The 19,977-nt window shown below is 56.2% G+C and overlaps 2 protein-coding genes and 2 long non-coding RNA genes across 4 annotated transcripts; 2 read left to right on the plus strand and 2 right to left on the minus strand.

Moving 5' to 3' along the window:
* LOC126639320 (P2Y purinoceptor 1-like) lies at window positions 1–1,047 on the minus strand. Its single transcript, XM_050314022.1, has one exon. The coding sequence runs from the start codon at window positions 1,045–1,047 to the stop codon at window positions 1–3; it is 1,047 nt and encodes a 348-aa protein (XP_050169979.1).
* A 2,231-nt stretch (window positions 1,048–3,278) lies between these two features.
* LOC126639038 (uncharacterized) lies at window positions 3,279–5,984 on the plus strand. Its single transcript, XR_007628741.1, has 3 exons — window positions 3,279–3,340; window positions 4,607–5,277; window positions 5,448–5,984. It is a non-coding gene; the product is annotated as an uncharacterized LOC126639038 (long non-coding RNA).
* On the minus strand, window positions 5,257–9,760 carry CCN5 (cellular communication network factor 5). The gene is made up of 5 exons (XM_050313467.1): window positions 9,701–9,760; window positions 7,553–7,769; window positions 6,738–6,989; window positions 6,341–6,534; window positions 5,257–5,878 (listed from the first exon to the last, which is right to left on the minus strand). The coding sequence occupies exons 1-5, from the start codon at window positions 9,758–9,760 to the stop codon at window positions 5,855–5,857; spliced, it is 747 nt and encodes a 248-aa protein (XP_050169424.1). The 3' UTR covers window positions 5,257–5,854.
* On the plus strand, window positions 8,388–9,253 carry LOC126639037 (uncharacterized). The gene is made up of 2 exons (XR_007628740.1): window positions 8,388–8,653; window positions 9,042–9,253. It is a non-coding gene; the product is annotated as an uncharacterized LOC126639037 (long non-coding RNA).
* Window positions 9,761–19,977: the final 10,217 nt, after the last annotated feature.

Below are 19,977 nucleotides of genomic sequence, written 5' to 3' on the forward strand. Positions count from 1 at the left end.
TCAGAGTGCATCAGAAGCCTCCTCCTTACAAAGGATTGTGCTCCCCTTCCTCTGATCTGCCTGGCAAGAGGTATTCCTGCTGGAGGTGGTCCCCAGCCGCTGTCGGACTCTTTGTCGGATGCTCCTCATTCGTGACATGCAGTCCTTGCCCGTGACCACATAGAGCAGGGGGTTGAGGGCACTGTTGAGGCTGGCCAGGCCCCGGGTTACCTGGTAGGAAATGTAGATGTTCTTTGAAGCCTGCGTGCAGAACCCTTGCAGCTGCCAGACACGAGACAGCAAATTGAGGTTCCTGAAGATGTGGTAGGGGAGGAAGCAGATGGAGAAGAGAACCATCACGAGAATCACCAGCCTGATGCTTCTTCTCCTGAGCTCGAGGTCCATGGTGTCGTTCCTGCAGAGCACCAGCACCACGTGGCAGTAGCAGCCGATGATGATGAGGAAGGGGAGGATGAACCCGGTCACGGTGACAGCCAAAGTGTAGGGCAGGTAACCGTCCAGGCTGCTGCGCCCCGTCGTGTCGTGGCACCGCGTGCCCGTGCCGTCCGTCTTGCTGAAGGCAAGGTCAGGAGCCACCTGGGCAACGACCCACACCCAGACGGCCACGCTGAGCCACACCGAGGAGGCGGCCCCCTGGCACCTGCCCCGCGCCTTCAGCGGGTGCACGATGCCCAGGTAGCGGTGGACGCTGATGCAGGTGAGGAAGCCGATGCTGGCGTAGAGGTTGAGGTGGAAGAGGCTGCGGGTGGTCTGGCACCAGCCCCGCCCGAAGAGCCACACTCTGCCCCGCAGGTAGTAGCTGACGAGGAAGGGCAGGGTGCTGACGTACAGCAGGTCTGCCAGCCCCAGGTTGCCCACCAGCAGGCTGAGGGGCTGGCGGGCGCCCTGCCGGGGCCCCGTGCAGAAGTGCCACAGCCCCATCCCGTTCCCCGCCAGCCCCAGCGGGATCACGGTCAGGTACACGGCGGGCAGGAAGCGCTGGGCGAAGGCGGCATCCACAGGGCACGGAGCCCCGCTGCCGTTGCCGGGCCACGTGGCAGCAGCCATGGGGGCTGTGGCAGCCCTGCCGGCGGGGCAGGCCCTGGCAGCGCTCGGAGGTGCCGGTGCCCACGGTGGGGTTGGTTCAGCAGCGCCGTGCCCAGAGCCAGCCCTGGCAGCGGCGTGTCCTCTGGCACAGGCTGCGGCTGCCCTCACCTCCCCGCTCCTGCTGAACCCGGCCTGGGCCTTTGCAGTGCTGGGCTTCTCCCCAGAGCACGGGGAGGATGTGGTGAGGGCGGCCCCAGCACAGAGCCTGGGTGGTGGTGGCTCCTGCCACTCCTTCGGCGCCTCCCACCAGCCAACTTCAGATATTTTGAGCCGGGCGCCAGGGACATCGCAGCCCCCTGGCTATTTTTGGGTGCTGTGTGTGCCTGAAGGGAGCGGGAGACAGGGAGTAGGGAGCAGGGAGAAGGGCTCTGCTGCGGAGATGTCTGATGAGGAGGGACGAGGCTTTCAGCCTGTTCCTGTTCTGTCCCGCTTGGGGTAAGGAGAAATCTCCCAGTTTTCCAGGCTGGGGTGCTGGAAGCCTGTCCTCCACGAGCTGGCCTGGCACTTCCATTCCTGACACTCTTTCTCCTGGCCCCAGTGCTCAGAAATACCAGCGGCAGAGCTGAGGCAGAGACTGGCAGTGTCCCACGGGGCTCGTGCTGCCATTCCCGCTCTGGCAGAGCCTGTGGCACTGGCAGTGCCAGCAGGCAGAGGTGTGGCAGGCTGCCTGTCCCCAGCATAGGCAGCAGTGAGCCCCACTGCCTGCTGAAGAGCTGTCTCTGCACTACAGCTGGTCCTGCTGCCTGTTTCTGTATCCCTCCCCAAACACAAGCTCCCTTTTCCCCCGCCTCCTTTGAGTGGTTTAGACCCGTGAGGGGAGGATGTGCAAGACAGGCTGTGACCTTCCTCTCCTGCCTTCCCTGTTGCAGGGGGTGTCACACAGGACATACCCAGACACTGTGAAATTGGGGTAAGAGCTAAAACCAACGACCCTAAGGCAGATCCCAAGGAAAGGCAGCCTCAACTGCATTGCTGAGCAACTGCTGCTTCATAAACGGGGCCAGAAATAACTCTATCTCCAGGCATGGGAATCGACAGGGCAGTAATCAGCAGGGTTTACCCTGGCAAGCCACACAAAAAAACAACCTTGGGAAAACAACTTCAGGTGAAAAGGGCCGGGCCCAGGAAGGGCGACGTCCACCTGCTTTCCGGGAGCCGAATCAAAGCAGGGATGGGAGGAGGCTGATAGCTCAACTGCCAGGGGGGAGGAGGAGGGGTGGGTCCTGCCGAGCCATCCCGGCTGTCTGTCCATCCTCGGGAGCAGCCGAACATCTCCACTGGACCATCCTCGGGCATGGCAGTTCAGGGACAGGGTGAGGGAGCCCAACACGCAGATGGGGTGGTGGTAGCTGCTTTTTTGGGAGTATCATTGTCTACTTCAAAAAGTGCTTGCTGGAGCAGACAAGTGATGGGAAATGCTGTCTGTTATTTCCTGCCTTTGTAATAAAATCTCAGCGCTACGGGCATGGTGGAGTGGCAGATTGAAGAAGCTGCTTCCGTGGGGTGAGGATACACCTTTTCTGAGGTTTGCAGAGCCTCTGGTGGGTCTGTGCTCCTGGAGTGGCAGCAGCAGAGAAGAGGGTCCATGGGGATGCACCCTTCAGGGAAGCATCCTGCCCAGCTCCTGCCCCCCTCACCTCAGTGCACTTCAGCTGCTCCTGCAGCCTGGGCTGGGGGTGCCACTTGCAGAGCAGCTTTATGGAAGTGTGGAAGGGCAGCGAGAGGAGAGGAACAGACTGGGAGTGGTTCCCTTTGTCCCAGAGCATCGACCATTGGGAACACTGAGGCAGAGACAGCAGTTGGCTGGGAGGAATGCTGAGATCATGCATGGGAAGGGCTGTGAGCTGCTCTGAGCAGTGAAGGCAAAACTTGCTGCTGGCAGGGTGAAAATTCAGGGCTGAGACAGCTCCTGCAAACAGACAGCCAGAGTGATGGGCTTCCAGGAAAATCAAAAAAAGGCCCATTTTTTTAACTGAGCACTGCACTCTTGTGCTCAGTTTCTGAAAATGTTTTGCTTTAATGAGGGGCTCATGCAGCCCTCTCTGAGCCGTGATCTGCTGCTCACCACTGGCTCAGGAGTGTGGCTGGCAAAGCTGTGCTGTGTCTGTGTGCAGTTGTGGCCTTAGGCCTTAAGGATAAGGGTGAATTTTCTTCTGGTTCTGGGATTTTTATCTTTACAGGTTACCAATATCACCTGTGGATCCCCCACACGAGCAGGCAAAGACAGGACCCTGCGTCAGAGACTGTCATAAACGTGAGCCTCAAATAGCTGTGTTTCCAGGGTAGCAGGGCTTTAGAGGGAATGACAAATATTGTGAGACTGGCAATCAAATTGCAAGAGTTGCTTTCCTTGTATTCTTACGGAGAAATAACTCTGATTTATTTGGAATCATTAATTCATTATTTAGATGTTTTCTGCTTAGTGAATCAGGGAGAAGTGACATTCTGCAGGGGGGGAAAAAAAAAGACAATTATAGCAGAGGTGCACTGAGTCATTTGTTTGAGATGAAAATTACAGGTTGCTTCTTAAAAAGTGACCTTTTGATTTTGACCATCACCCAGAGGTGTCTGGGCAGGATCTGGGAGGGGGTGACAGCCCTGCCAACAGCTCACCTGGCCGTGGTGGCCAAGTCCCAACAAATTCAAACAAGAACTGGCTTAAAACCAGGATTTTCAGTACACTCAACATGTTTTATCCATGTCAGTTGAGGAACACTGTAGTTTTAAAGTCTACATGAGCCTTGTGTCATCACTTTCTTGGCACAGCCGTCACAGAACTAAAAAAGCCAACCAAAGCTGTTTGCTCTGTGATTTGCTGCCTGATGGGGGTTCACCATATCCCCTGTATCAAACAGAATTAATGATTTGAATTCAGGCTGAGCACCAGATGATCACACTAAATAATTCTCTTTGTAAGCAATGTTTTATTGCACGAGCAGTGAGGTTTCTTCTTGTTTCTCCTCCCCCCCCACAAGTGCCTGAAAGGCATCCTTGACTTCAGTTTTATTTCCAGCCCTTGCAGAGCCCAGGGAGTGGGTGAGCAGCTGCCTTGGCCCTGCTGCCTTTCCTGCTGCTGGTGAGGAAGGTTTTTGCCTGGGATGGAGAGGAGAGCACCCTCTCCTTTCAGCCTCTGCACCTCCAAATCTGCCCCTGGGTTGGGAGGACAGTCAGCTGGTGGCAATGGTGACATGAATCTGGGGAATCCCAGTCTGGGGGGAGCAGAGGAGGTGTGGGCCTGGCAGGAGCAGGAAATGAGTCACAGGGGAGTTTGGGCACTGATTTTTAGGAGGCTGAGGAGCTGCAGGTGCAGCAGGGCAGCCAGTGCTGTCCTGCACATCCTGACCCTGCACAGAGACCTGGGCACTGCTGTGGGCAGGGCTGGTCCTGTCGGCAGAGCTGATGGAGCTCATCAGCAAAGGGTCATGATTGAAACCAGGATAGGATATACTGTAATAATGTGTTCAGTGCTTTGATTCACAATAGTTTTTTCTTTTTTCTTGTCTTTTCTCACTCTAAACAGCCTGAATTGAGGTGCTCCCAGGCTGCCCCATCCTGTGCCGCTTTCAAGCTGGCCGTGAGCAGCCGGGCTGGGCTCAAGATGCACAAGACAAGCTGCACACCTGGATGAGCACACCTTTATTTTTAGTTCCAGAAATACACATCTAAGAGGTCCGGACCTCACCTGGACGTGTCACCTACGCCACCGCTCCTTGCAGCTGCCCCTCTCTGCCTGCGCTGGAACGTTCCCTCTGCACGCTGGTGCGAGGCCGTTAGAGGGCATTTGGGTTTCATTTTCCATCGCCCCAAGGGTTCCTGCTGAGGGAAAGCACAGCCAGAGCAGCTCTCCTGCGCTGACTCCTGCACAGCTGGAGCAGCCCCAGCCCGTCGAGAGGCGGCTCCCACTCATCTCGGCGATTTTGTTTTCCCTTTCTTCCCCTGCTTTTCCTTTGGCCTGGGCTCGCAGGGAATGTGCTTGGATGGCGGGCGGTATGTCTGGTGCCGCGGGACGGTGTCTCCGTCTGAGCTCCTCGCTCGCCGCAGCCCTGCCAGACCGCCAGCGCCTGGGAGAGGAGGAGGCCAGGAGGAGAGCGGGAAGGCTCGTGTTTGCTCTGGAGGGGTGCAGGGAAGGTGAATTACAGCTGCCAGCAGGAGGGCCCTGCCCGTGCCCAGGAAGGAGCTGCTGGTGGCGGGGTGGGTATCGTGGGCTGGCTGAGCTCCTGCACGATGGAGTGGCTCAGCCTGGCACGGCATGACCTGTGGGGTGCAGTCTGATGTACCTGCTCCTTCCCTGGGGGGCCAGGGCATGAGGGTTCCCTCCAGGGATTTGGGCTTCCAGGTGCTGGAGATGGCCTGTCTTGCAGTCCTTTCAGAGCAGAGCTGCACGATGTGGTGGAGGAGCAGCATCACCTTTCCAGGAGCTCCACTGATCCAGGAGAAGAGTGATTCCTGGCTTCTTGGGTGGGTTCATGCTTGGGGCAGGGTTTTCCCATTTCCCATTTCATTCAGCCTAAGAAATTCGGGAATGCTGCCCACCAATCCTGCCTGGGGCAGCTGGGTGCACAGAGGAGGCAAGTGCCAAGTGAGAGGGGGGTCTTGTTCTCTATTTCCAGCCTCCTTTGCAGCCAAAGTCCATCAGTTCTTCTCTAGTTTCCTGATGGAAACTTCTCTAGTTTCTCCATCTTCACCAAAACCACAATGCCATAGGTTTGTGCCAGACTCTTTGCCGGGATGAGGCATTGGCTCCGGGATGAAACCAGGGTGGGCACAGCTACAAACGACCTCCTCTTGCCCTCTGGAAAGGCACAGTGGAGAATGATGGGGAGATAGAGCAGGATGTGGTGTGTTCTCTACGTCTGGGGAGCAGGGGCGTGTGGCAGCAAGGCTGGGTTACACCATGTTCACACTGGGGCTGTGCCAGGCTAGTAAAGGGGTGGCAGAACCACCTCTGGGGTGTGCCCAGGGAGCCAGGCAGGAGCTGCGACTGCATCTCTGGCCACAGGGGCAGGCCGAGCTCACCTGTGTGGGTTCCAGGGTGCTCCTGAATTCAGACATCCAGAGACTCCAAAATTCAGCTCTACACCTGCTGTCAGGTGTTTTCCCAGCTGAGTTTCAGGAGATGGTTTATCTGTCCCCGAGACTCTCTCAGCTCAGGGCTGAGGAGGGGTGGTGGGGTGCCCGCAGTTAAGTGGGGGTCTCGTGGTTGGTGTTGGGTGGCTCTCCCCTTTGTCAACCCCCCAGCTCCACTCTCACTCACCGCCGGGAACGCTGCGGGCAGGGCGGGGCAGGGTCTGAGCATGCAGAGCCGCCTCTGGGTCTCCAGCCGGCAGTAGCGGTTCTGGTTGGACACGCGGGTGGCAAAGCCCACGCCACAGCTGGCCGAGCAGGCGCTCCACTCTGTGCCCCACTCCTGGCAGGGGTATGGCAGCACTGGGGACACTGGCCTGGGGGCTGAAAGAAAAGAGAGGAGGGGATAAAGGGTGGCTGGAGCCAGGCTCTGTGCATTTGCCCTGCGGTGCTGCGGGCAGAGCCCCGCGTGGCAGAGGAACATGAGGTGAGGTGTCTCCTGCTGATGTTTCGCAGCCTGGGGGTGAAGGGGCCATCCCCAGAGACCTGCCCAGGCATCCCCTCCTTGGAGGTGCCCTGCATCTTACCTGCCCTGGCGTCCCGGAGGAGGTGCTGGTCGTGGGCTTCGCAGATCCACTCAGGGCAGCACTTGCCGGGGATCTCCACGCGCCGTGGGTAGGGGCAGTCCGGGGTGGGCAGCCGCACGTCCTCCTGGCACAGTGGGATGCAGGTGAACCCCCCGTCCAGGCAGCGGCACTGGAGTTTGCAGCTGGGCTGGAAAACTTCTCCGTCTCGGTAGACCCGGCCGTTCACCTCACAGCCCTCCTCGTCATCCTCGACTGCAGGTGACAGACAGGGACAGAGATGTGAGTGGCAGAGGGGACTGCTGGGGTAACTGTGGGGCTGGCATGAAGGGACTGATGTAGAGAGGCCATAGAAGTGACTGGGAGGTATGTTGGGCAGACATGGGTGTGCAGCAGCATGTTCATCACCAAACCTCCTCCCCCTCCCTACCTTCCCTCCTCATCTCTCTGTTTTTTCAGAGGATCAGCTCACTAGCTGGTGGGAAACTCCCTGCCCTTTGGCTCTGACCCTGCCTTCAGGGTTTCCAGGCTAGACAAAGTTTCTCTGAGATTTCTCTGCAGGACTGCCAGGCTCCAACCCTGGCTGGGTGACTGCAACATCCCTAGGACCCATCCTCCCTCAAACCACCCTGAATCCTCAGTCAAAAAACAGCACAGCCCAATGGCCAAGCCATACGTGAGTTCCTCAGAAGAGCTGCTTTCCTAGTCTCAGCCACTTCCCTGAAAGTGCTGTGGGCTGCCTGCAGCCAGCTGGGTGGCCATGGGTGGAACTGGGGTGTGGGGGCATCCCCGGGGGGCACGGGCTCCCCTGTGCTCACAGTTGCAGGTGCCTCCTGTCCCGGCAGGTGCTGTGCTGTAGTCACAGACGAGGCCCTGGCTCTGGTCGCAGACGTGGAGGAAGTCACAGGGCTCCCCCAGGCGCCGGGCACAGATCTTGCAGCAGCCACAGCCATCCAGGACCAGGGGGGACCCGCGGGGGCAGCGGGGTGGCACCCAGGGGCAGTAGCATGGTCTCCGGCACAGCTGGGCACACACCTGTGGAGCAAAGCCATTGCTGAGTCCAGACAGGTTGGTTTGGGCTGACAGGGAAGTCACTGGGACAGCCAGGTAACCTCTCAATCACAAGGGCTCTGCAAATCCGTAGGAATATGGTGAAGCAGCCTGGAAAGCTACTGTCCCCTTTGAAGGGCACCTATGGAAAACCAGGGAGAATCAAGGATGCTCAGCACCCTGCAAGACTGGGTCCTAAATGGAACTCTGCTCTGAATACACAGGAGGAGGATGGAGCTACAAGGTGGAGACCCCATGCAGTGATGGTCATTTAATGAGCTCAGCAGCCCCAAGCAGCCCAGTGTGAGGGAGGGAAAGCAGCCCACCCCATGCTGTCCTTTGTGCCAAGAAACAGGGCTGCATCCTCAGCCTGTCCCTGGCTGCTGGATCCTCACCTGGCCTGGCCCACTGGGCGAGGGGCCCGGAGATAGGCACGTTTCCCTGGACTGGGAGCTGTGTTTTCCCTCCTGGCTAGACTGATTAATCACTTTGGCAGGACTGTGCATGGCAGTCCTTCGCCTGCTCAGCCAGTTGTCTGCCAGGGATGTGCCCACAGGAGTTCACCTGGGCTGGGGGGTGTTTATCCTGCCAGCTCATCCTGCTTGCACAACCACCCTGGCACACTCTGCTTTCACAGGCAGCTCTTGTGCTCCCGACGTGTCATATCCCACGGGGCTGTTGCATACGGAGCCCGAAGCCAAGAGAGCTGGCTCTGCAGTTTGGGACTGAATTCCTTGCCAGTACTGGCCTGACAGTGCGTGTGAGCCCCCTGGTAGCTCCGAGCCCCTCAGGTTTTAGATACCATTTTCCTTTCATTTGCAGTTCCTCCCAGTGGCAGCAGGTCTGACACGACCAGTCAGACAGAGAAGGTAGGTGCTGATGTGCTGTTTCCCATTTGCAGCCATTCAGTCTTTTATGGGGCTGTCAGTGCCAGCAAGTAGAGATTAAACACATCCAAAATGGGCTGGGTCTTGTTCTAGTTCTATCAATGAGCAGCATTATTAATGTGTCAGAAACCAGAGAGAGACCTCTGGCAGGGACCAAGGGACTGTCTGTGGTGGCCAGGTTTGGGCTGGCAGCACGAGGGCCTTTGGTGACTCTCACAAGCACCTGGGGCAAGAATAATTTCTCTGTCACAGGCAGCCAAGGGCATTTTTCATCTTCCAGGAGGTTGCTATTACAAATCGATGTTTTAGTAAGGATTAGCCAAGCCATTAATCCATTTCCCTCTGCTCCTTGTAATTTACTTGTCTTTAGGTGGCGATGGGGCTCCTATCAGAGATCTGAACTTTCTGGGAAAGGACTCAAATAGGCACAGCGTTGCCACGACATCCCTGCTCGCAGAAGGGATTTGAGCAGCAGCTCTAATTAACTTGGAGCTGAGATGCCCCAAGCTTTTCAACATTCCTGTTCTCTGCACAGGCAAATATCTTCACACAGAGTCCAAGAGAGAAAAAAAAAAAAATAAACCACTACAACGACCCAAATCCTGTCAGAGGCATTGGCTTGGTGTGAGCGTCCCGAGAAGCAGGGAAAGCTGAGTAATGCCAGGGCTGCTTGGCCCCTGCCTCGGGAGCCTGGGTGGGGATGGAGGAGCCTGCAGGAGCCACTGCTGCCGAGCTGCTGCTCGCTGGCTCCAGGGGACTGAACATAGCACAGCCCAGAGAGCTGCAGGGACAGCGAGCAAACAGCACATTGCTGTCATTCCTGTGTGCTCCAGGGACTCACACAGCGCAACCTGTGGCCCAGGAACATTCAGACCCTGCTGCTTAATCTGGAATATCTCTCCCAAGCGCAGCTGTGCACCCGTGGGGCTGCATCCACACAGCCTGGCCCCGGACACCCCAGTCCTCCCTGCACGACCCGGGAGCTCCACGGGTAAGGCTAAAGCTGCCCCAGTGCCCCGTCTCCCTTACCTTGGAGAGGATGCAGAGGAGGGAGAGGAAGAGGAGCTGCTTCTCCAGCTGGAGCCTCATGCTGCTCTCCCCTCTGCCACTTCAGCACATCACCCCCCAGGCAGTTTGGAGGCAGCGGGGTGTTCGCAGGTTTTAAAGCCCGGAGTAGGTCCTGCTGGTGTTTATACTCTCCCTGCTCTGATGTCACTCACAGGCTCCAATATAAACATGAATAGGTTTGGACAAGCCTCAAGATTTTCTTTTTATTTTTTTTTTTCCCTTTCTTGTTCTTTCCAGCCCACATTCCAGCTGCCATTTCCACTCTCCTCAAGGTGAGAATGTGCTTCCAGTGAGGCAGTGAGCGAAGGGAAGGGACACTGTGCGTGTCCCTGGGGAGCAGGGGAGAGGGGCTGGGGAGCCAGCCTGGTGGGGTGATCCAGCTCCTTGCTGCTAGCCATGACTGGGAGGGAAGATCCATGCCTCATGGCCCAAGGATGGATCCTGCTGGCAAACATGCAGGAGGAGCTGGGTGCCAATGGATGGCACCGAAATCATGCAAGTAGGAATGACACCCCATCCCTCCCTCCAGCCTCTTTGCCCTTCCCTTTGCTTTTGTGAAACAGGTTCTCAGTCACCTGAGCAGCAATCCCACCCTCAGCTCTGCACTTGCCAGATCCTGGAAGGCAGGGCATGGAGCAGGGAGGGCAGAGCCCGGCAGGGAGGAGCACAGACAGAGCTCTGCCACTGCCACCTCAATTCCCTGCTTTGGTTTTGCTTCCTTAGCTGCAGTCAGGCTGTTAACGAGGTCAAGGCAGCCTGTGGGAATACTAAGCCCCCTTCCAAAGGCTGCTGTCAGCCCCGAAGGTTTGGTACTGAAGGCTGGATCTCAGCTCGTGGTGCCGCTTTGTGCCCCAGGGCCGGTGCCCTCCCCCTGGATGGCCCAGGAGCAGCACTGAGCCAGCCCTGCCACAGGGGCACAGGCAGCTCCATTAATTACTCCAGGCTGGTATTTATTAAGGACTCCTGATTAATGGGCAGGGGTTCATTTCCCAGTTAGAAATCAGGTGACAGTGCTGGTAACAGAAATAAAACCCTCTCGTTACCCACAGTGAGTGACTCTGTGAGCAGCCAGCAGAGCCCTGTGTAGGTCTCAGGGGGCAGCAGGGCACCTCTGGGGGTGCCTGAGGCTTGGGGCTGCCCAGGGGAACCCACTGGTGATTACATCCCTGACACCTGATGTGTTCTGGGTGCTGGCTTGGCTCTTTGGGGTGGGGACCCCTTCCCTACCCTCTCCCTCAGCTCTGAACAAGGGGGGACACTGCTTGCCCCCACACCTGATGTCACTGAGGTTTAGGTGCAGTAAGCTGACCTCACTGCCATGGTGGGACATCACCAGGAAGCTGTCAGAGCTGGGGCAGTGACAGAGAGCCCGAGTCAAGCCTGAGTCAGGGCAGAGTCGAGCAGCCAGATGGGGCCAAACCAACCACCCCATTCCTGGCCAGCTGCCCACAGTTCCAGCAGCATTGGCAATCCTTGGTGGTGCCTTGCTGGGTTTCAGAGGTGCCCTGTGGAGCCGGTAGGAGGGGTATCCACAAAGTCTACCATGATCTGCCTTCCCAAAGAGGCTTTTCCATGGGTGAGATGGTCTTCAGTGTCCCTGCTCCCGTCTCTCTGTGTCCCACGTGCCTGCCCAGGTCACTGTGCTGGTGCTGCAGGGGCTGCAGGCAGAGCCTGGCACAGGAACACAGCCCTTGCTCCAGTTTGGATTTGCAAAGCTGCACCAGAACAGCACATGAGCAGTCCATGTTACAAACACCCCTCCCCTCTCATACTCCATATGTGTTCTGTACCATACGTGTGATTTCAGAGCTAGTAATTAAGTCCATATGTTTTGCTCCACAGTTTCCATGGTATTATTGTCAGGTTTTTTGGGGGATTGTAATTTTTTTTTTTCTTTTGTGGTCAGTTGTGCAAGAAAATAGTTGATACAGGGATCTGGATACATCTCCTTTGAGTTAGCCTCTGGCAAGCTCTTTCTATAGAAATGAAGGAACTGCCCCAGTGAATTTACATTTTAGGGAGCTGAGTTTTTTCATGTGCTTGCCATTTAACGTGCCATCATGAATAACATGGCAAAGCTCTCATTTGCACACCCTGCTCAGCTGAAATTGCATCCATCTGGGATGGGTATCCCAGACCATATTCTTGTTCCATCCCTTTCCTTGGCTCCAGACTCCTCTTCTTTACTTTGTCTGTTGAACCCCCTCCCTGGAGCTGTCTGAAATCAGACTGCTGTCTGCATGTCCATCTCTGGCAGGGAGCACTGGGGCTGTCCTGGGTCCTGGCTGGCTCTGTTTGCCCTCACATCAGCAGTGAAATCACGGGTCTAGGCTGAGCCCAGCTCCGTACCTTGGTGGGGAGGACATTTCCTTTGCTTCTGGGCACTCCTGCCTCAAATCCCTGCTGCAGAGGAGCAGGGCTGTCCACAGAGCATGGACATCACCGGTGGCAAAGCTGGACAGACATCCAGCTTGGAAAAGCCAAGAGCCCTGAACTGAAAAGGAGGTGCCTCAGGTCTCCCTCGGCTGTTGGACACTTTAGGGTGGCTGCTGGATGTTTTTCATGAGACTTCTGGAAACACCATGGCTTTGGGAAATTTTGAAATATCTCTGCTTTTGGCAGGATGGGAGGGTTGTTTCCTACCCAGAATGAATCTGGCTCCAGTTTCAAACAGCAAGAGCTGAGAGAGGTGGTGATGGCTATTTCCAGCTCTGTCTGGGCACTTTCATTCCCTCTGGTTCTCACACCTTAGCTGGACAGCAGAGCCAGGCTGGGAGGACCCTGAGGGACGAGGGGCAGGCCAGGCAGTCTTCTACCTTGAGGTCACTGCTCCCACCCCAGAGCCGGGATGGAGACACTGAAAGTATTTACCAGCTGGTGCCTGTCCAAGTGACTTGCAAGAAAAGAATTCAGGGCTGCTGTCCAGTTTCTGATGGCCAGGCCAACTGCACCAGAAACCTCGGCTTCATCTGGGACCAGCTGACCCCTCCAAGCTCCCAGCCACGGTGGCCAGGCCAGCGAGGCAGGAGGCATTGCCCTGGCCAGAGGGGAAAGGGGAGTGGTGCCTGGTGCTGGGCACAATTAATTCTTCACCATTCCCCAGGCATTGTTTCAGTAGGTTTCGTTAGAAAACTGATAAATGGGACTTGGGGCTGGTTCTGGTCTCAGAGTCTGACGTTGCCAAGAGGCAGGAGCTGAGCGATTACAGGAGGAGCAAATGGGCTGTCACAACCAAGAAAAGGCTTGGCTTGGCCAAAACTACAGCCAGAGCTCATCCTTCAGACTGAGGGGCTTCTCATCAGCACAGCCCAGCCTTGTACCAGCTGTTGGGAAAGGACAACACTTTTGCTTGAGAGGCATATTAAACCCATCAAACCCTGGGCAGTACTTCTGGGGGATTTTTTTCTTTTTTTCCTGCAGTCCAGACAAGAGCAATTCATAACTGTCCCCCCTAAGTTAAACATTCAGATAACTCAAAGAATAAGACTTTTGTAAAACAAAGCATGGAAACTTCGGCCAGATGAGGTTTTCCATTATTATCTGGAAAACAGTGTCAGAAATCATCACGTATCGAACATTAGGATCCTCTGGGAGTTTATTTTTGGTATCAAACATCATCAAACATAAACTCCTTTTAAAAAATCTCTCTAGAAGTTTTATCTTTCAGACAAGATATAATCCCCACATCCTGACCTTGTGTGGTTAATGAAAGACCCTTGGTATTTTTCATGGACCTGCTCAGCTAACTCATGTTTCCTGATCAAATGGCTCATTCTTTTCGACTATCTCTGTTTTTCTTGTGGTTTCAGGCTAAAATAGACAATGTTTTCCCTCCTTGTCTTGCTCGAGGGTGCTGTGTGTTCTCAAGCAGCTGCCATATCCTTTGCAGCATCAAAGAAGCTGCAAATTGAGGCACACACTGAGGTGCAGCCAGTGATGCTCTCAGGTCTCTCCAAACTCACCTTGTGGATGTGCCAGCTCTGCTTTCAAACGGGGATGTTTGGTGATGTCTGTGCCTCCTTCCAGCCCTGTTTTCTGTGGCTCTGGTAAGACTTTGGAGGCTGCAAGTGCTGCACCCATGAGGCAGCTGGTGCTGTGCCTGGGAAGTGTGTGGTGCTGAAAGAGGTTTGGGTGACTCAGGTTGTGTCTGTTCCCAAACATCACAGCCCTTCACGTCCCCAGAGAGTGGGGTTGCTCTTGGCTCACTGTCAGCAGGAGCAAGGGCTGGGCTTGCTCTCCATCTCCTGAGCAAGACTGGAAAGGCTGAGCCCATTGATGCCCCCATGTGCAGAGAGATGCCAGGCCCCCAGCCCTTCCCCATGGCCCCCTCCTGATGCCAGAGGCATCTGGAGACATTTCCCAAGAGTGAACTTCACATAAACCACCTCCTCTTATCCACATCCCCAGTCAAGTCAATAAAGACACAATTGAAACCTTTAGTGTGTGTGGGATCCAGCTGAGAAAAACAATCCTCTGAGTCTCACCATGGTTATGAAAGCAACGATGTCGCCTGGAAAGTATGTACCAGGGAGCAGAGAGCTGCCTGTGTCCAGGGGGGAGTGGAGGAGATGGGCACCAGCTCAAATATGACTCAAAATCAGGGGGAAATTATTCCTGATGAACGTAATTACTTCGGCTCCAGCCCTGATCAATACGAGGAGCTAAAACGCTCATAAACCGGCCGAGAATGTGAACTATGCAGGATGATTTGTAAGAGGTGTTTGGCTGGGTATGCTCTGCCCCAGCTGTCAGGCTGCCCAGGGACAGGGGAACCTGGTGCCCTGGGAGGTGGGAGAGCAGTGACTCGCTGGTTGCAAACTGGTGAGCCCCAAAATGAGAATCCCCCCCGAAGGAACAGGGAGGGGGCTGCCTCATGCAGGTCCTAATTAAAAGCAACCAGCCTGCTTGGCTGGGCTTCTGTGCTCTGACCACAAAGCAGGAGACAGGACTGGCCCTTCCCAGGCTTCTGCTGGCCCCCACCAGCGTGGGGAGGTTTCAGGCACCCAGCACAGCCCAGGCAGGGGCTCTGTGAGGGCACTGAGGGGGCAGTGGGGAACTGCAGGGCCACAGGGACAGCGCTGGAGGGGACAGTGTCCTCAGACCTCACACTGGCTGAGCCCCAGCTGTGTCAAGTGTGGTGCCAATTTGCACAGGAAAAGTGCTCCTTTTCCAAGGGAATTGGCTGTGTCTTGGAAACTGCACCCACTGAAGCAGATCGAGAGGAGGAAGCCTGAGTGATCCCTGGAGATCGAGGCCAGGTTGGAGATGGTAGGAACTTTCCTCCTGAAAAAAGCAATTACAGACTCAGGGAAAGGTGTCCTGGGGCATAGAGGTCTCTCATCAATGGGTGGGTTCCCTGACATGGTGAAGAAAGAGAAGGAGAGGGACTGTTTAGTCTCCTTTTTGTCCTGCTCTTCCCTGGGGAGACTGGACTGAATGCCTCCCACCACCCAGGCTTTTTCTCAGGACACCACCCCAGAAACCATAATGGCAGAGAGGCAGAAATAGGAAAAGAAGATGAAGAGAACCCCTTAGCTGGGAGCTATGGGTGCCCTGGCAGGAGGAGATGGGGTGGGGAAGGCTTCACCTTCCCACTTGAGCTGCTCTGCTGGCTCCAAGCTCCTGCTGCCATCAAACAAACCGATGTCTCCAGCTTCAGTGGTGACAGTTCCAGCTTTACCTGCCAGGGAGGCTGCAAGTTACAGCCACTGCCTGATGCTGCTGTTGCTACATCACTTCCACAGCACACCTGATTAACAATCGCAGGAAAACTCACTGATTCTTACTGAGTGGGACTCCGTTGGCTTTCAGCCACACAAGCCCTGCCTGTGTGAGGTCCCTGCACCTACAGCCCTCCCAGCCATGGAAGGAGAGACTGCTCTGGAAGTTTTTCCTTTTCTGACTATATTATTGATGATTTTCTTGAAAAGAGGGGGAAAATAAAAGGCAAGAAAAGCCTGTCTGTGACTCGTGACTCACTGGGATGTGTCAGGCTTTGGATTAGCATCTGCTCATTGTGAGCTGGTCCCTGTCACTGTGGATTGCCTTTTCCACTTGCATAACCGGTCCAGTTCTGTTTCTGGCACAGAGGTTGGCACCTCCCTGGCTCTGACCACCCCAGCAGGAATGGCTCCTTCAAGGAGCACATTTTGGCAGCCAGGCTGCTCCTCTGCCTGCCCCACTGGCCCAGGCTGCAGGAGATGTTTTGAGGTGCTGTGATGATTTGGCTGCTGTGCCTGCTGTCCGTGCTGCTTTCCCAACATTATCTCCATCTCCCCCCTGGGGCAGGGAGCTCCCCAGGCCACATGGGGAAATCCTGGGCCGCGATTTTGCTGGAAACCACATCTAGCACAGTGTGGTTGGGGTTAGGAGAGCCGTTTCCCTGGCATTTGGCTGCACTCTCCACTGCCAGAAGCTGACCACATTCAAACCCCGCTTCCCTCTGCATCCCGTGGTCCTGCTGAGCTGTGGTCTGCTGCTTGCACAGGCCAGGCCACTCTGCTGGCCTGCCACCCAGAAATCCTGCTCTGGATCATCTGTATGGGAATTAAACACAAACACTTTGCAAACCGCAGTCCTTGAGCAGGAGGCACTGAGCCGAGGCCGTCAGAGACAAAGGGAAGGTCTGCCAGGCCAGGCTGGCACGTGTGAGTGGAGAAGGGACAAGTGCTCTGACTCCAAGGGACACCAACCACCCTCTACGTGCAGTCCTTGCCTTGCTGCTTCCACAGTTCACCAGTCCCATGGGTGGTCCCTGGCACGGGTGGTGCTGGGCATGAAACACTCATGGAGCAGCTTCTGCTGCAGAGCAGCCCCTGGTCCAGCAGGCTGGCTCTGCCCAGCCCAGGGTCCCTGCAGCAGGGCAGAGCTGCACCTCCAGCCTTGGCTGCTGCAGCCTCTCCCTGAACCTGACCTGACGGTGCTGCTGCGCCTTCCCCTGCATTACACTCACCTTGTGCCTGCTTTGATGGCACCAAAGGCGCTACAAGTCATGGAGAGGCAGCTTGAAGGTCCTGCGGTGTCATGAAGCTTCTGCTTGGACCTGGCCACATCCTCCACAGCCTGGTTGTCCTCCCTGTCCCCACACAGGACCACAGGCACCTGCTTCAAGCCAACTTTCCCCTCCCAGGACTTGTCTGCATGGTGAGAGCCCAGCCTTGCTCCTCCTGCCTCCGAGCCCTGGCCCCTGGAAACGTCTGAAAGGAAATAGCTGAAGGTATTGAAAGGGGAGGCAGGAAACGCTCTGAATATTTTTTTTTTCTAAATATAATGACACTAATGTTGCTTGCAGTGTTAAAAATAGAAGTCAAGAGAACCTGCCTTTTTCCTGTTTGCTTTCAGCTCTCACTTTCCTGCCTGTCTCTGCATTCTGGGGATCTGCATGAAAATAAACCCAAGAAAGATCTCAGCAGTGTGCAAAGCAAAGCCAGATGGGTTTGGCCTCGGCTCCAGTTTCCCCAAGTGGGGCCATGCTGTTCTGGGTAGTGTGGGGAGCTTGAGGCTGTGCACTCCCCACCCCCAGCCACTGTCCTGTGCTGGGACCACACACTGACCCCCTGCTGCAGAACTGGCCACTCTGGCTGGGACTGTGGCCACCCTCCTGCACCCCGTGTCCTGGCTCTGCTCAGTGTCCTGACTTTCCCAAGTGGATCAGTGCAATGAGTGGGCTCCGAGCAGAGCTGCTGCTCTTCCTCCCATGGCTGACAGTGCTGTGCTCTGTTGGATCTGCCAGAAGAAGCCCTGGGAAAAATCCCCCTGTTCCCACCTATCCTGCTGGAGATGCTTCTCCAGCTGCCTGTGGCACATCCCTCCAGTTCATTTTCTAGGTCTCCCTCCCAGCCTCCTTTGATGCACTGGGACGACTTTGCTGCCAATCTCTCACCAGCTCATGACAGAGCAATGGCCATCACTGGATTCAGAGGCCAATAGATTCAAACTCACTTTGGCAGCTAGGAGCCAGAGCAGGGCTCCCAGGGCCTGAGGGAGGAGGTGTGGGAGCCAAATCCCAGCCCTGTACGGGAAAAAGAAAAATGCTGGAGAGCAGCAAAGTGGCCAGGGGGAGGCTGTCTGAACAGCACGGTGCCTTCAGTCGGGGCCGCACCCCGGTCAGCACAGCTGCCCTCCTGCTGCAGGTGTTCAGATGAAAAGCTCGGTGCTCATTTTTCAGCAGAGCAACCCAGGGTGTGCGTGTCTTGGATGGAGGCTGCTGCCTGATTTATTACAGGCTCAGCTCGAGGTGCCTGGGGAGAGCGGGCCCTGGCAGGGGATGAGAGGCAGGCGTGTGCACGGATGGATTGCAGCGCACAGAGTGCTGTGTTGTAGTAGGACTGCCCGGAATGCACCGAAGCCGGGAGCGGGAGGATGAATGAGTCCTCTGGCCTGGTTTGCATTCCTCTGCCCTCCCCAGTTCCTTTCTTGAGCTGGTGAACGGGGTGGGCGGGCAGCCCTGGGCTCTGGGTCTGTCTTGGAAAGCCACAAAGCAGCCAAATGCTGGCTGGGAGTGCTGCTGGCACTGTGCTGGCCACATGGAGCATGCTGGCAGTGCCAGGGGACCGGCTGCACTATGTCCCAGGTGCCACCCTCTGGGCAGCATCCCTCAAAAGGCTGATTTTTGCAAGGAGTGTGATTTTTCAGAGGGTGACAGCCTACCAGGCTGACCTCAGGTTGTTCTCAGTTAGCTGGAAATTGGATGTTTAAATGTCACTGGACTATCATGAGTCACTGTCTGGGCCACTTTTGTATCCCAGAGACAATTCTCTTGTGAGACAGATGAGAGCTGAACTGCAGGGACTTCCCAGGTGTTCCCCTCTGCCTGGTCGTGCTGCTGGCCTGCAAGCTGTCCCATCCACAACCCATGTCTTTGGTGTGAACAGGGAAGGGGACAAAGCATTGGCATCCGAGGAGGAGAAAACAGCCCTTGGAAAGGAGTTTAGCCAGAACCTGTGTGTTTAGGTGCTCAGCCTCTTCACTGGGCCATGCCGAGCAGATGCACTGACGATCCTCGGGGCGGAGGGCAGTGAATCAATCTCCTTAGGTGACCGTCGGCAGTAGTTGATTTTCCCGCGGGGCTTGTGCTGCGCTGCTAAACCGCGACCCATCGCCCCGCATCGCCCCGCATCGCCCCGCATCGCCCCGCATCGCAGGAGGACCGGGGAGCTGGAGCCGCGGCGGTGGCGGTACCGCGACCCCGCAGCCCCCATCCCGCATCTCCGATCCCGCATCATCCCGATCCTCGATGCCGGCCCCGCGGCAGCGCACGGGCTCTGCCTCCCTCTCGTGGCCGCTGTGCTCGGGCTCGCCGGGCGTTGCGGGGCTTCACGCCTCGCCCCGGGCTCCCTCCCCGCACCCCCCGCCCCGCACCCCGCCGTGCCTCCCCGCGCCCCTTCCCGGGGCACACGCGGGTTTATCCCGGCACGGAGCTGCGGTTGTGAGCAGGGCCCACCGGTTCTGTCTCTGCTCCAGGCTGCTCCTGATTACTCACTCACCTTTTGCTTTTCAGCAAAGCTTTTCTGCTGCCACCGGGGCAAGACTCTTTAGAGCCAGCCTTGCATTAGGCCCGGGGAATGGCTGGAAATGAAGCCAACCTCACTAGACACAGCTGCCGAAAAACTGAAGCTGTTTTATTCCCAATAATCTGTTTTCAATTTCTTCTGCAGCCCTTGAAGCCAAGAACTGAGCAAAACAAGAGCTCCAGGAGATCCTATAGAATATTGATTGGGTCAGGGCCCTGGATTAGATAAATCTGGGGCGTCTCCAGATGCCCCAGAAATTTTCAGCTCAACACAGTGAAGATCAGTTTCCCTTCAAACATTTTTTTTCTGGAGCAGTGGCCATGACCAGTTAGCCCTGGGGCTTATGGGCACCTTTGCTGGGACAGCAGCCAGGCAGCCCCCTGGGAATAGCCCAGCAGCACCAGCTCTGCCAGGAAACAGCACTGGAGAGATGGGTGGGAGCACCTGGCAATTCCCCTTCTCCCTCTTCTTCTGCTCCCCTTCACCTGCCTTTCTCTGTCTACCTGCAATATCCCTCAGTGTTGATATTTCTGCTGGTGCTCTATGAGCCCTGTTTGAGGAGTGAACATTTCCTGGCACCAGAAGTACGGGTGTGAGTATTGTGACCCTCAGTTTGGGATCAGCCAGAGCCTCACTGGCTTTTCAAGGTGCGTCATCTGGACATCCTGAGACAGCAGCCTTGAGCTGGGACCAGTTACTGCTCTGCTCTCCAGATCCTAAATCAGG

Source organism: Myiozetetes cayanensis, unplaced genomic scaffold (assembly GCF_022539395.1).
Source record: "Myiozetetes cayanensis isolate MyiCay16 unplaced genomic scaffold, myiCay2020 scf19, whole genome shotgun sequence".
NCBI classification, from domain to species: Eukaryota; Metazoa; Chordata; class Aves; order Passeriformes; family Tyrannidae; genus Myiozetetes; species Myiozetetes cayanensis.